Genomic DNA, 14,318 nt, shown 5'->3' on the forward strand with positions numbered 1-14,318 from the left:
CCTATTGCATGTGCTAAACCAGGTACCACGATCGCCAGCTTCTGGTGGATGCCAAGCCACTTGAGGCTGAAATAATGTGTCTCAGCTGTTTGCACACCCCTTACCACAGTTCCTGGCACTGAGTGGATGTTCAGAAGATTCAGATCAAACTGCTTCAGTTTGATCCTTAGACCTATCATCTCCTCTCTCCCTCCTTTCTCCCTCCCTCACCCCTCCTCTCCTACATATGTGTGCATTTTAATAGAGAGCGATGGCTTTTCCACACTCAAATAGGGCAGGGTGTCCTCTAGGCAATAGACTAGACTAGATACTGGCTAGTTCAGAACAGTCCTCTTCCCACTATGGGCTGCGCTGTTTATTTCAGCCACAGACTTTCCCTTCTGTGTTCCCTATCCTGGAACACAGAGTTATGAAAGAACTTGCAGGCTTCATTATCCTGCTGCTGAGGACAGCATCCTCTCTTTTCAAAGGCTGGGTTCTTGCTTTTTGTTTGGTTTCCTTGGCTTAAAAAATAAATCCACACAGCTCGCTTCCTGAAAACAAAGGAAGCAGTAAACAATAACCACTCCCAATTTGACTCTGTGTATCTGCCAGCAGCTTCCTAGCCCACATGGTTCTATTTCATTAGTGAGGACTGCTTAGCATAAAAAGAAAAAAAAAGAATGCTTCTAAATTAAGCTGTCCGAATTGCACTTGGTTAATACTCTGGGAGCTAATTTATTGTATGATTTAAAATATATATTGGCTACCAGGCTTGTTTCTTGATGTATTACAGCTAGGCAACAATGCGTAATTTTCTCTTATCTGTTGAGTGGTTTTTAATAATCTATTGAAATTTGAAAGAGAACCACTTCATTAAATGGGAAGTGAATAAATACTAAGAGGTCCAGCATTTAAAGAATTGTCTACCCATGGAGAACGGGTTTTAAAAATTAATAGAATTTCAGGAACCAAGAAAAGAATTGGGTTTGCTTTATAAACAGTAACTTTTTGTTGTTTGGAGTCAAAGCATAACCAACAGTCACAAAATCACTGTGGGAACGCCAAACAGAGTGAGAAAAACAAACCAATGTTGCAGAGAGGAAAGGGAGGTGACTGTCATAACTGTTAGCTGGACCAAGGAACTACTCCTCCTTGGTCTGGCTTTTGGGCTCAGCAATCAAATGTTTTATTTCAGGACATGTCGTTGGAAATATTCTGATGTTTGGCACACTCTACCACAAATCCCTGGGACCCAGGACCGGTTGTGGATTCTGGGATCCAAGTAGACTGTGGTTTAATAATACAGTTAAATTCAGATACCCCATCTGATCTAAAGTTCTCCTAAACAGCCCAGCTTTGGAACATGCTGAGGACTCTGTTGTAGATGCAAGCAGCCAGGATGTGATGGGGAGCCTTGAAGCTCCTTTTGTCAGTAACACCGGGATGCATGGGGCAGGTATGGGCAGGCAGGCAAGCGGGTAACAGGGCTTCTCCTCTTTCTGCAAATATTTGAAATCTAGCCCATCTGATTTCCAGAGGCAAGGTTTCAGAGAAGTTTGGGGCCATAAAACTTATGTTTCAATGAATATTTTCTTAGCATGGTGGTATCCTTCCATCACCGTGACAAAACCCACTCAAAGAAGCAAAGGTCATTTTATTCACACTCTCAGTGGTCCTGGAACAGGGTCATTACAGCAAGAGTGTATGATGAGGCAAAGCTGCTCACCTCATGGTGATCAGGAAGCAAAAGGACAGGAAGAGGCCAGAGTTCAATAATATCCAGCGTCCTTTCCTTCCACTGAGATCCCTAGAGTAGCGGTTCTCAACCGTCCTAATGCGGAGATCCTTAAACACAGTTAAAATAATGAACTGTAATGTAAATAGTTTGTAACTAGAGGTTCTCCAATGGCGTAGGGACCAGCAGGCTGAGAACCACTGTCTTAAAGGCTCTATCATCTATCTTCCAGTAGTGCCGAGGGCCCAGGACCAAACCTTCAACACGTGAGTGTTTAGGGATCACTTCCTATCCAAACCACAGCACTTGAGTTTACTTTGAAAAAGAAGCAGCATGCCAAAATGTTCCCTGTTTGTCTGGGAAAAACAAAAGTGTGAGCCAACCATTGTCTGAGGGTATATCAAAGGCCTTGCTTTGCACCGCTTGCCAGGCTCTCCAGTGTTGCCTCCACCTCCACTAATTTCATGTCACCGACCTTATGATAAGTCCAGAGCTGAGCGATGAACTATCCAGTCGGCTCTTCTGATTTGGTAGGAAAGGCGCAGCACAGCCCTGGGAGAAACACCCCATCGTGGTTTTTGCAGGAAGTAAAGCCTGGGTGGGTTGGCTGGTTCATGGTGCTCGATACGCGGTACGCTGTGAGCCGTCCCCACTGGCACAGCGCACGATCTCTCAGCCTCTGCCCTCGCTACCCCAACCCTCACGCCAAAGAAACAAACGTAGATCCTGAAGTCAGATAGATACTGGATAGGGATAAATAATGAGCTGAATTGTGCTTTCTATCCTCCTGCGGATATCAGATACAAACACTGGATTCACAACGGCCAACTGAGGAGTGCATTCTAAGGCAAGTAAGGACTTGCCTGCTTGTCATTTGTGTGCACAGCAACGAAGGGGGTTGGCACTGCCTGTGGGGAGAAGGGGAGATCAGATGCAGAGGAGGAACGGGATGGGTGATGGCTGTGGCAAGGGGAAGGGTAAACTCACGCAGGCAGTTACGCTGAGCGTGCTGGTGGAGAGTCGACCTTACGATCAAGCAAGCTGCTTTTATTCGGATTGCTCCCGAGGGCAAGAGGGATCCCTAACATGGGAATCAAAATGACTTTGAAGATTGATATTTTCACTCCTCATAAGTAAATCGTAATTCTTCTTTTCTAAATAAGAGTGTAAGTGATGTGATATTTACTGCTCTCCTACTAGTAATTGAAGGAAAAATGACCATTTGACCAAAAAAAAAAAAAAAAAAACCTCAGACCATAATGCTGTGGCCAGTCAAGTGCTTACAATTTTTCTGTATCAGCAAATGGAGTCAAAGTGATGTTTCTTTGTAGACAGACCGGGTATTGTTTATACAAGCATTGTCTCTTTGAGTTTTGTTTCATTGTTTCATGTTTTGTTTTTTGTTGTTTTTTTTTTTTAATTTTTTCCAGCTAGGTGCTGGCGGCATATGCTTTTAATCCCAGCACTCAAAGGGCAGAGTCTCTCTGAGTTCAGGGACAGCCTGGTCTACAAAAACAAAACAGAAACAGTCTAGGACAGCCAGGGCTACAAAATAAAACAATTTATTTTCTTTTATTGAAAATTGATTTTTTTTCCTCACATATTACATCCTGATTGTGATATCTCCTTCCTTTACTCCTCCCAGTTCCTTCTTGCCTTCACTCCCATCCAGATCTATTCTTTTCTGTATCTTATTAGAAAATCAACAGAATTCTAAGGGACAATAATCAAATCAAATGTAATATAATAAACTATAAGATAAAATAAAGACTAACACATCAGAATTGGACAAAACAAAAAGAACAAGAACCCAAGGAAAGGCACAAGAAACAGAGACTTATCCGTTTGCACTAAGTAATTCCGTGAAAACGCTAAACTGGAAGGTATAATACACACACAGAGAACCTGTAGTATAAAATTAAAGAATAAAACAACATGTAAATAAAATGGAGATGAGGTAAAATTCAAGAAAAAGGAGAGAAAAAGCCCTTACGTGATAGTGTGAGACAGGAACCTCCAAAGACACCATCGAGTTCCTTATTTTCGTAGAGTGTCCAGCCATCCCAGGTAGCTGACATTATTTTTACATTAGCACTAAGGTTCTAGATCCTCACTAAGTCCCTCAATCCTGAGAAAAGTGGGTCATCGGATGACTTTAAGTCTTATCTCCATTCTATAGGTAAGAAAACAGAGGCCAGTAAGGCACCAAGGATATCCCAAGCTGGGCTCAAACCCAGATGTGCCAAACTCCTCGTTGATGCCCTGAACGTCCTTCCACACTGCTCTGTCCCTTTAGGTTTCAGCTGACACAGTGTCCAGTGAGAAAGCAGTGCTGGCTTTAATCCTCGTCACAACCGTGATAGAGCGAACAGGGCTGCATATGATAACGGGAGAAATAAAAACTTAAGTGACTGTTAAGCGCACTCATGGCACATTGCTGACATGGGGTGATAAGGTTTAAGAAACACACTCACAGGGCTTTCAACCCTCAGCTGATCATCTGGGACATCGGGAAAGGAATTTGTTCCTTGATTCTAAGTTTTTATCTAGTTTAACGGTGGGAACTTTGTTTTTTTCATCTCACATGAGATGACTCTTCCATATTCTATCTGCATCCTTTTATTCCACCTATTACTTCAGAGTCATTATGCCCCCACTATAATTTGCTGATACATATGCTTTTATTATCCATTCACTCATATTTACAGAAGAATTATAGCAAAGACATCCTAACTTAAGAAATGTACTTGAATTGGTGTATTTACCACTTTCCAAGGACACAAGGATACCTTTAACTATTTTCACACAATTTATACCACCTTTGTGTGAGTGGTTTGCCATTATTATTAATATTCATTATTTTTGTGATCCTTTTAGGAACTTTTTTTTCTGGTTGATGAACAATCTTTCATTTTCTGTTGGCAAAAGTTTTTTTTTTTGTTGTTGTTGTTGTTTGTTTGTTTGTTTGTTTGTTTTGGTTTCTTATTTCCTTGAAAATGTTTCAGTGAGGTCCCTGTGTGTGGAGAGGTATTAGGTTAGCAATTCTTTCAGAAGTTTGAAATGAAAAAGCAAGCAAAATGCTTTTTAATTATCATCCAGTTCTATAATTAACTTTCCTCAGTTCTTTTTCTGCAAAAATGTTCTCCTTTTTAAAATGTATTTTGTTTTTATTTTATGTGTGCGTGTGTGCCTGAGTCTATATATATGTATCATGTGTGTGCCTAAGGATGTCAGCAGAGGGACTCAGCTCTCCCGGAACTAGTTGTGAATTGCGGTGCAGGTACTGGGAACCAAACATCCGTCCTCTGCAGGAACAGTAAGCAATCTTGATCCCTGAGCCAACTCTCGACCCCATCCTGTCTTCAGTTTCTGTAGCCAGCTTGCTACTTTGTGGGTTCCTTACTCTCTTCCACTCTTATGAGGTCAGAGAGAAAAAGGGGTGAGGGGGAGGGGGAGGGAGAAGGAGGCATTGTTATCCTTAAACTACTTCCTGCTGATTAGGGCAAGTTTGATTTTCACCATCAGGATATTCAATTTCTTCTTCTCCTCGATTTGAGCCTGACCACTTAACAAATCGCAACAAAACTGCAGCAGTAGCAACCCCCAGCAGCAACTGGAGCGGCAGCAGCACCACAGTCCTTCTTGGGACCTTCTCAAGAGTCACCAGAATCCCGAATGTTACTCACTTGCAGAAACTCTCTGCAGCAGGCAAAATCACACCCCTGATAGAGTGCGAGGCAAACCATAGTCAGCTGCTGTGGACAATATGCACCCCCATATCCCACACTTGGGATAAAAAAAAAAGCTGCTGTGGACAATCTGAGGCTTGGAATAAAAACAAAAACAAACAAAAAAAATACATATTCTTCTAACATTTCTGTGTTTTTAAAGAAACCAAAAATTCTCACTACAAGCTTCAGCGCTATAGTGTTGTGTGCTTAGATGTCATTTTCTTTGTATTTATCCTGTTGAGGGTTGTTGAGCTTCCCAAAACCGAGAACAGGTAGCTTTTTAATCAAGTCTGGACAATTATTATTAATCAACATCTCTAAGTATTTCTATGCCCCGTCCTTTAGGTTTCATTCTCAAAGTCCAGCCAAGAATGATCCGATGCTTTGGAGTCTCTTGGTCTTTCTTGTCTGTTCTGTATATGCTATGCTGCTATTGATCGTGCTTCTGTCTGGATGTGGTTGACTAACCTACAGACATGAACTTCTGTTTCTAATGTAATTTCCTTCTACTATGTCTAATCTACTATAATATCACCTGTGAAGTTCTCAGTTTCAGTTAGCAGTGGGCATAAATCTTTTTATTAAGATCTATCTTTATTGATGTGTATACAGACACATGTATGCATACGTATGCATTGTATGTATTATATGGAAGTGTTTGCCTGCATGTTTAAATGGGAATCTTGTGTGAGCATGCCACCTATGAAGGCTAGAAGAGGATGTTAAGACTTTATTTAGTTCAGTGGTGAGAGGATATCAGTGGAGCTGGCTGCTGGCTGCTGAAGCTTTCCCATCTCTAGCTCTTCTTCTCTCTGCAGACACTCGTAGGTCTAATAGAAAGTCTGCTGTTTCCCAGTGCCAAGCCTCTATTTTCTTTTCTTTGGAGGGTTCTTTTTTTTTCATTTTGTTTGTTTGTTTGTTTGTTTGTTTTGCTCTTCCTCACACCACTAAGACCATCAGGTCTTTTGTCTTATACCCATAACTGACACAACCCACACCAGAGCTCTGTGTGGATTTCTCCAGGAACACACAATACTGTGATGACTACATTTGGAGTCACTGAGGTACCTAGAAGCCTCTTTTCCCCTCCTGTTCAATAGTCATTACTAGTCTGCTGGTGTACAATGGGAAACCCCAAGGATGGGTCCTCTTGTGTGCTGCTGAAGCAGCCCTGCCTTGATATGTGCTCTGGTTTTCTTGACACTCCTTGCCTCATTTGGAGTCAGAGGTGTCTGCTGATGATCCGTGGCTTGCTTCTGACTACTGTTCTCAGTTACTTTTTATTTTCCAAGTAGCTTTTCCTGGTGTATATTTATCTCAGGTTGACCTGTAGTTACTATCTGACAGCTAGAAACCAAGATTCATAGATAAGGTGTGTAATGACACTAGCAAATTAACTTAGGTTTAAATTGGAAAGGTTAATGAACACTGTGTCTCTTGCGCAACAGTTTGTGGTGGACACCGGGCTTCTCAAAGCCATCCTACTTCTTGTATCTCCCATGGCTCCCTTTCTCAGTGTCCTGAATAGCAGTATCATCACTGGCAATCTTCTCAAGTCAGAAGCCTGAGGTGGAGGCAGTGATGGGGGACGAGTGTCACTTGGCCTTTATATCCGATCAGTCACTGATTCATTGGTTCTGTTCTGGCTCTGATACCCCCACCTCCCTCCTGTTCCTACTCTCTTCTATGAACCTGTGACATCTTTGGTCTAAGTTGACGGCTCGCCACTGTTTACCCTGGTACCATTCCCTTCCGAAGCCTCCTCATCAGACATTAAGTAAGTGGGAATCTGAGCATAGCATTCCCTCCTTACAACCCTCTAGGCTGTAGATCAGGGAGCTAGGTGACTAGGTTTCCAGAGACTGTGGAGGAATGAGGCCTAGGCAGCCAGGGTATCAGCTGTGGTTTCCTTTGGGACAGTGAAAATAATCGACAACCACCTAGTGATGACAGAGGACACACTAAATGTGTCATATTTCACACATTACAATGATTAAAGATAGAATTTTATGTTAAGTGTATTTTGCCGCAATTAAAAATGAAGCCCCAAACATCTACTCTGCTCATCACTGCACATACTGGCAGGCATGTTTGCCTTAGTTCAACTCCTTAGTGAGCAGGGCTGCATACAGAAGTTGTGAATGCATGTTGTTTCCAGCACCCGCAGAAGATTCTACTGCAATGTGTCCCTGCTCCCCTGCCCGCCCAACCTTCTCAGTCTAGGAATCTTTTCCCCAAAGACCCCTGAAAAGTCTGCCCTGACATGTCTACACCACAAGCCCATTGTGAACTTCCTGTGTTCTGGTAGCTGAATAAGCCCTAACCGGAAAGACTCTCCGCCAGGTCCACATCTCTAGCTCCACGGAGAGTTGAATCATTTGCAAAAAAAAACTAAGTTAGAGTGATGGTTTAATTGTTTGTGTTACCTTTTTAAAATTCATGGCGCACTTATGACCCACTAGAACATCTGGAACACATGAGCTCCCCAAAAGACATCTTTTTGAGAGTGAGGCTGTTTCTGTCTGGGGAGCCTGGAGATTAATCTTGTCACATTTGCATATGTAATCACAACCCCATCATATTTTGTCACACACCTCTGAGAGCCGCTGAGTAGCTTGCATCCTTGATTTGTGAGTGGTGAGACTTAGCCATAAAAATGAAAAGAAAAGAAAAACAATGAGTTATTTCTAAGCACCCGTGAATTCAGTTTTTAGGTTGACATTGGAAAAACTGTATGCAGAGCAGCTTGGGAGCTTGGAGCCCTGTGAAACAATCTTGTGCCTGTAGAGGCTTTCCTTTCCAGGGTTCAGGATGCTGGGTCCCACGACACTGGCTCATCACATGTGGTAGCTCACAAGTGGACCAAGTGGAGGTACATCACCGAGGAAACAAAGTGCGCCAACTCCCGTGGTCCCCACCACTGACTGATCAGTGGTGTGGAAGATGTTCAGGCTCAAGGATGTATGAGCAAATGTGAGAACAGGTGCCCATGAGGAATTGGACATTGTACTTGTATTGCCCTGCTTTGCTGCAGAGCAGAGAAAGTTCTGGACAGCAGTAGTCCTCGGATGGACAGTGCCAGCCACACTTTAGAATTGCTAGAGATGCATGTTCTGTAGACACTCCGTGGATCCTCAGAATGGGAAAACCCAAATATTCTTATGCACATCCAAGCATGGAAACCATTCTTTATATGACTTCCTTAGGCCAAGAGTGCTGATATGGCTGTAAGAACACTGAATATTCTAGGGTAAGCAAGTTAAAGCAAATGTTTTGACTCTAGAAGCTTTAAAAAATCAGTTTACTTCTTTATTTGTATGTGTTTATGTGTCTCTCTGTCTGAGCAGGAACACACAGAGTGGTCAGAAAAAGGGATCAGTGTCCTCCCTTTCACTCTCCGGAATGTCTGTGCTAGAATCCTCTCTCCATCCTTCAGAACCACCCACTTAACTTGCCCACTTAACTATTGTACCGTCTCTCAGCAGCAGTTCTAGAGTTGTGATGCAGATTATTACTTGACAAATAATGTTAGCAACAAATAAATGTTTATTTTGTGACCCTGGGGAGTGAACCCAAGACCTCCACACGACTAACATTTATTGTATATTCAGGCATCTGTGCTAAGTAGGTCCATATGCGCATCCTAGTAAGTCCTTACACAACTCGGACCAACTCGAAGAGGAAGTATTTCTCTCCCGGTTGTACAGTCAAGCAATGGTGCATGTGCCATTGGGAAAGCAGGAGAAGAAATACCTACCTGTGCCAATGGGCCACAAGCAAGTTACCCCATACATATACTGAACAGACTTGAAACAAACATTTCTTAAATGCTCAGGATTTCTAGAGGCAGAGCTGGACACGGTCTGACTCAAAGATAGACATGCTATGAAGTCAGAGATGCTAAGCTTTTCATTCTATCAGATGACTCGGGCACCAGCAAACAGTCAGGGTTTCAGCAATAATGGCCTCCAATTGGCTATAAAATAGCCTTAGTAGTTATCTTAGGCTACATCCATGGTAACATCAGCTAACTTATAAAACCTAAGAATGCAATAGCTCTATATACTCCAAAATGAGGGGTTTTTAAGTTGAGTTCAAATGAAGTGAGAGGATTTCAGATGTTTCTTTAGAAATCCGTCCTTCTTTTTCTTTGTCATCTTCAGGGCCCCCTAAAATCCTGACAGTTTTATCCCTAGCTATGAATGGGGGCAGAAGTAAACACACATCCTCCTTTTAAGGAGGAGTAGGGTAAGAACCCAGAGTTAGTGTGTCCAAACATACTCTGGACTCTGGGATAATCAATGATCTTATGCTGAGAAGTTTGGGAGGACTCCCTATTTTAATTTGAAGTGTGTCAAAAGATAAGCTGGATTACTGGATGGATAGGCAGGCAGATGGAATCAGGCATGGGAGAAAACAGAGATATCAGATATTAATGTGAGGAAGAAACTAGATATGAACTCAGGACTCTTCTTAAAAAATATGCTATGTATTTGAAATTTCTTTAATATGATATCAGAAAAATAAGAATGTTCTAGTTCTATGAGTGCTTAAAATAATCTTTATTCTAGGCATCAAGGATTTCTGTTTGTTATTTTAGTTAATTACTTATTATCAAAATATCCCCTTTATTACTGTTAAAAACTGAGTGGGGAGAACCAGTGAGGGCAAACTCCTCTAGCTAATTAAAAGGCACAGTAGGCTCTGTTTAGATGCAGTCTGACCTAGGTGGGTAAACTGTTCTACCTTCAGGTCCTACCTAGGCAAAATTTTGAATACAGCACCCGCTCTCAATTAGGGACTCAGAGGCAGAAAGCCACCTCAAAGTGAGGAAGGGAAGTCATTTATAAAACTATGCAAATTGGTATAAAAATCTAAGAACTGTAGCCGACAAAGCTTCCTGAGCCCTAAGGTAACTGTTATCACTGGGAGGGCATGGCAACACCAAGGCTTCTGGAACACAGTGTTCTGTATTTATTTCTGTTTGCTGTCTGGGGGGGGGGGGGCAGAACTCAGGGATTTATGCCTGCTAGGCAAGGCATCTACCATTGAGGTGCTTAGCAAACCCATTCTGAATTTCATATATATATTTTAAAATAGTGTTTAATCTGAGTTTATACTTCCCATATACTGATAATATTTCTTTCTCTGTGTTCTGTTGTCTTTGCTCTCCAAGGTAATTGTCCGAGGTGGAGGACACATTTTGCCCTATGACCAACCGCTGAGATCTTTTGATCTGATCAATCGTTTCATCTTTGACAGAGGATGGGAACCTTATAATTCATAAACTACTTTCCTGAAACACTTAGGATTTTTAATCACAAAATTTAAAAAAAAAAAAACTGAAGATGTCACGTAAATAAGAAATGTATCTTTTTATGTTTTCAAGGTATTTCTTATCAATGAACGTTTCCCTCAAACACAATGACCTATTGAGTGGAGGTTATGGTTCATTATCATGCCTGAATGAGAAACGCATGTCTAGATTGAGGGGATGGAAAGAACGGGTTCTGAGGCACTGATGGAACATCTAATCCCCTCCAGGACAGAAAGTGCAATAAATCAATAGACTGATGACATCATCTGGTTCTGTAAACAATAAAAGCTTACCTCTCATGACACACCTGTACTGGTGACTCTCTACTGTTGCTCTGACCAAGATTCTTGGCAGAAATAACGAAGAGAGGGAAGATTAACTTTGACTGGTGTCTTCAGCCCATCTCAGCAGGAAAGATGCAGGAGTGGGCAGAGAGGCCGTTCATATAGTGCCAGGAAGCAGAGTGAGGATAAAGCTGGGCTGGTTTGTACCTTCAGAGGTCATCTCTGAGTCCTCGTGGCTGGGCCCCACATCCCACATTCCACAGCCTCCAGAAACAATTCCACCGCCCAAGAAATAACTGTTCACAACATGAGCCTAAAGGCTCATACTGCAGCAGCCTCTGATGATGCTGGTGCATATTCCTGGAAAAACAGCTGAACAATTCATCCCAAAGGGGAGTTTGGAGGCATAACAGTCTCAGGAAGGGATTTTTCAACACATGAAGTCTCAACATAGAAAGTATCTGGTAATTCTAAGAAACGGGAACCTAACTCCCAGGAAGCCAAGGAGCTGATGCTGAGAGCAAACTCAATTCTTCCTTTTCTTTTTGGAGTTTGTTGGTTTGATTGAGTTGTACACGTTCAGCAGACAGTCTGTAAGTCACATCAGATGAGTCATTTTAAATCTGAGTTTTAAATTCTCTGCTTCCTGTAATTAAATAATTTTACGTCATTGTTGAAATTAAAATTTGAGCTAATCTGGCACCAAAATATAGATATTTGGGAATATTAATTCATTAGCACTCTTCTGACTAAATTAGCACATCAAGGCATATTTTTCTTTTAACACACACATCTCTGAAATTGTCCAGCACATTTCAGTTTTTGGCATGTATAACTCAGATATGATTTGGCTCACTGGAGAATTAATTTTTTCTTTTACTGAAAATTGATTTTTGTCTTGCATAATCTATTTTGATTACAGTTTCCTCTCCTTCTACTCTTTCCAACCTCCCCTCCAATCTGGATCCACCCTTTTCTTTCTCTTACGAGAACACAAACAAGCTTCTAAGGGATAACAATAAAGTGATATAAAAATAAGACAATGTGATAAAAAAATTAAAACGTTAGAATAGGATAAAACAAACAGAAGGAAAAGAGCACAAGAAAAGAGACAGGAAACAGAGATAGATGAAGAGACCCATTTGTTTGCACACTCATAAAGCCCAGAAAAACACTAAACTGGACTCCATAATATATACACAAAGGACTTGTGCAGTAAAGAAAGAGAAGAAAAATATGGAGAGATAAAATAAAAATGAAAATTAAGATTTTTTTTTTAAAAAGGAAATCCTTTACACAACATTATGAGACAAAAAACCTCCAAATATACCCTTGAGTTTATTTTCTCTTGGCCATCTGCTACTGGGCACGCAGCCTGCCCTTAAGAGCAGCTTGTTTCCCCAGTGAGACTCCCTTGGGGGAAACTAAATTTTCATTTGCAAGTGGCTGTCGGTTAAACACAGCTTCTGGATTAGAGATGGAGGAATGTGCCCACTGCTCCCTTCAGGTCTAGGATCCTATCCAGGGTAGATCATGCAGGTCCAGTGCACGCTGCCTCGGTCTCTGTGAGTTCAAATGTACGATGATCATGTTGACTCAGAAGGGCTAGTTTTGTTTTCTTGGTGTTCTCCATCCCCTCTGGCTCTTACACTTTCTGTGTCTTCTTCTGCAGGTTTCCCTGAGCCTGAGGGTGAAGTGGGAGCAGATTTGATAGAGACACCCTATTTAGAGCTCTGTGTTACAAGGTCTCTCTCTCTTTTGACAGTGTCCAGCTATAAACTTGTATATTTGTTCCCATTTGTTTCAGGAGGAGGCTTCTCTGATGATGGGTGAGCAAATCACTGATTTATGAGTATAGTAGGTTGTCATTAGAAACCATTTTATTGCTGTATTTGTTGTTTTTGTTTGCTTTTGTTTTTTTAGAAGAATAGCATATGTTTTCCCTAGGTCCCTGGCATATCTAGTCTCAAGTTTTCAGTCACTCAAGCAGTGTGAGCTATGGGTTCCATCTCATGGAGTGTGCCTGAAGTCAAATCAGATACTGGGTGATTACTCCATTAAGTTTTGTGCCACCATTGAACTAGCATTTCTTTCAGGCAAGATACCATTGTAGATCAAAGGGTCTGTGGCTGGGTTGGTTCTTACATTTCTCCTTTGATAGCGTACAGAGTGTCTTCCTGTACCAAAGACACTAGAACATATGGGTGAAGGCTCTGCACAAGCTCAGCTCAACTTCCTCATGTTCAGTGAGTTATGTAGGTGTTGTCTTCAGTAAAGCGCTCTTGCTATCAGTTTGTGAAGAACAATTTATAGTCCTGGCACCAGCGTGGGTTGTTTGAGAATTGCCATAGAACCTTTTTGGCCAACAACTCAATTAGATGTAACCCAATCCAGTCCTGGAAACTTTATTTGGTGACAAGAGATGGCCAGTTGGGGCTCTGTCTCCCCCATCATTTGGTGATTTCATTTAGATATTCTTCATAGATATGTACATTTTAGGAAGCTTATACTGTTTTATGTTTCCATACAACCTCTCAAATGTCCCTTAATTTTAGTTGTCTCTCCTTGTATTCCCTTCTTCATGCCCCTCTCCCATCCCCCCTTCCCTCCTTGATCCTCCCATTCCAGGCCCCCTCCCTGCAATCCATAACTATCTATTCTAGCTCCCTCTCCTAGGGAGACCTATCTGTCTACCCCAGCCCCATACTCTGCTCTTAACCTCGGTGGTTTTATGAATTGTAGCCTGGTTATCATTGACTTAACTAGTCTCAACATATAAGTGAATGCATACCTTGTCTTTCTCGGTCTGGTTTATCTCACTCAGGATTTTAAAAGCCACACTTTGTACTTGCTAAAATTTTGTGTCTACACTTTTAATTTCTCATGTGGTGCCTTATGCATTCCAGTTTGTTCATTTGTTTTTGTTTTAGTTTTAGAGCAGTAACAGGTAAGCTGCTCTTTGTGCTCATATAAGTCATTAAGTCAAACACTCCGATTAAAAGCAGACTTCTTTATCACAAACAGCAAAGGGGCAGGAAGGGGGAACTGCTTGTCCTGTAGCCCCTTCTCAAAGATGAAGCAGTTGGATTTGGCTCCATAACCACGCACTGGAAAGGGTACTGAGCATGGTGGAAACCCCAGGGTTTAGTCTCGCTAGGCCACCATGCACTTGGCAGCAAGCACCTTTTCTACCAAGAACACACTTCCTTGATGTGTGCACAGTGGCTGGTACCAAGATACAGTTGAATAAACAGAAATCATAGGAGTTT

General features: G+C 41.8%; 1 protein-coding gene across 1 annotated transcript in view; it reads left to right on the forward strand.

Annotated features, from left to right (window-relative positions):
- Cpvl (carboxypeptidase vitellogenic like) overlaps positions 1 to 11,745 on the forward strand; it is a 101,831-nt gene extending 90,086 nt beyond the window's left edge. The window contains exon 12 of the mRNA XM_021648244.2: positions 10,625 to 11,745. Coding sequence (XP_021503919.1) covers positions 10,625 to 10,735 — 111 coding nt within the window. The 3' untranslated portion in view covers positions 10,736 to 11,745. The remainder of the gene's footprint in view (positions 1 to 10,624) is intronic.
- Positions 11,746 to 14,318: the final 2,573 nt, after the last annotated feature.

The sequence above is a fragment of the Meriones unguiculatus genome, chromosome 3, assembly GCF_030254825.1.
Source record: "Meriones unguiculatus strain TT.TT164.6M chromosome 3, Bangor_MerUng_6.1, whole genome shotgun sequence".
Taxonomy (NCBI): domain Eukaryota; kingdom Metazoa; phylum Chordata; class Mammalia; order Rodentia; family Muridae; genus Meriones; species Meriones unguiculatus.